The 1,273-nt window shown below is 36.4% G+C and overlaps 1 protein-coding gene across 1 annotated transcript in view; it reads right to left on the bottom strand.

Annotated features, from left to right (window-relative positions):
- Positions 1 to 1,273, bottom strand: part of prss56 (serine protease 56) — a 10,585-nt gene that overhangs the window by 3,828 nt on the left and 5,484 nt on the right. Inside the window, exons 6-7 of the mRNA XM_024274446.2 lie at positions 559 to 715; positions 165 to 307 (exon numbers count right to left, since the gene is read on the bottom strand). Coding sequence (XP_024130214.1) covers positions 165 to 307; positions 559 to 715 — 300 coding nt within the window. The remainder of the gene's footprint in view (positions 1 to 164; positions 308 to 558; positions 716 to 1,273) is intronic.

Raw genomic sequence — 1,273 nt, 5'->3', positions numbered from 1 at the left:
CCGCATATGTGTTAAAATCTCAAAAAACATGATTTTCATCAGAAGGGGACTTTAAAGGCCACTGAGAATACTTTTGAAATAGATCAAAAGATGATCGGAATGGGTCTTAAATATATAGGTGCACAACATTTCTTAATAAATTGTAAAAAAAAAAAGGAAATCACCTGGCAGGAATCTATGCCCCCAGAGAGATAACCGGCACAAAACATGGTGCTGGTGACCAGTTCTTTGCCAAGAGCACTCTTGCAGGTGTTTTGAGGCAACAGAGGAACTTTGGCTTCCATCACCACGTCAGCAGATGGACCGTCTAAAAGTTACACAGAAGTAAATAAAAAAAAAAGACAAAATCTTTAACATACTGTAACTTTTTAACTGTTAACAAGATCAATGTAATTCCAGTAGATTCTGAAGGATTCAGAATCTACTGGAATTACATTGATCGTTTTAGAAATGAAAAAAATCCAGTAAATCAAAGAACATGATCACTGGAGTTCCGGTGTTAAAGGGTTGAAATTCACTGAAAGAAAACAAATGCTGACTGTGACAGTAACCACTCACCCTCGTAGAGGGACCCCCATCCTGCCACCAGACATGCTGTACCAGTGGGGGGGTCCGTGGTGGAAGGAAGGCAAACTGGGGTTACATGCTCTGACAGGATCACAGGAGATGTGAGCTCCACCAAGGCTAGATCATTGTTGAACGTCTTTGGGTTGAACTGCAGGAAAAACAGTGAAGAATGACAGCAGAGTTTCAATTCCTCATCAGGTTATGATACGTGTCAATTACCCTCCAGGTATTTCTATCTGGCCCACTTATTTCTAACTTGTATAATTTTGACAAAATATTTTTGTTTGTAGAGTAAAATGTTGAAAGTTATTAAGGTTTAAGTTGATTTATTCTGGGATAATATTTCTGCCTTTTTATTATTCATAATTATGTTCAATTACATTTTATTTATTTACCCCAATATCACAAAAAAATATTGCCTCATTGGGCTTCATGCCGGTAATTTTACAGATGCAGAAAATTAGTCATGAACAATAGGTAAAAACTAAGCAGACTAAATAAAACTGGTTATCCGTAGAGCCTCCCTCCCGGTAAGGAAACGCTCCTAAAAAAAACAAAATAGGAAAAAATGAAGAAACGTTAAAAAGTTACATTTTTAAGCTATAAAAATCAGCATTCTGTTAGCTTTTTGGACTATTTTGGCATTTACTAAGATTTTTTTTAGGCTATTTTGGAGTTAAGCTTATATTTCACCTTCATGCTAGCT

This window comes from Oryzias melastigma, linkage group LG17 (genome assembly GCF_002922805.2).
Source record: "Oryzias melastigma strain HK-1 linkage group LG17, ASM292280v2, whole genome shotgun sequence".
NCBI classification, from domain to species: domain Eukaryota; kingdom Metazoa; phylum Chordata; class Actinopteri; order Beloniformes; family Adrianichthyidae; genus Oryzias; species Oryzias melastigma.
This window is presented reverse-complemented; position numbering and strand designations above follow the sequence as displayed.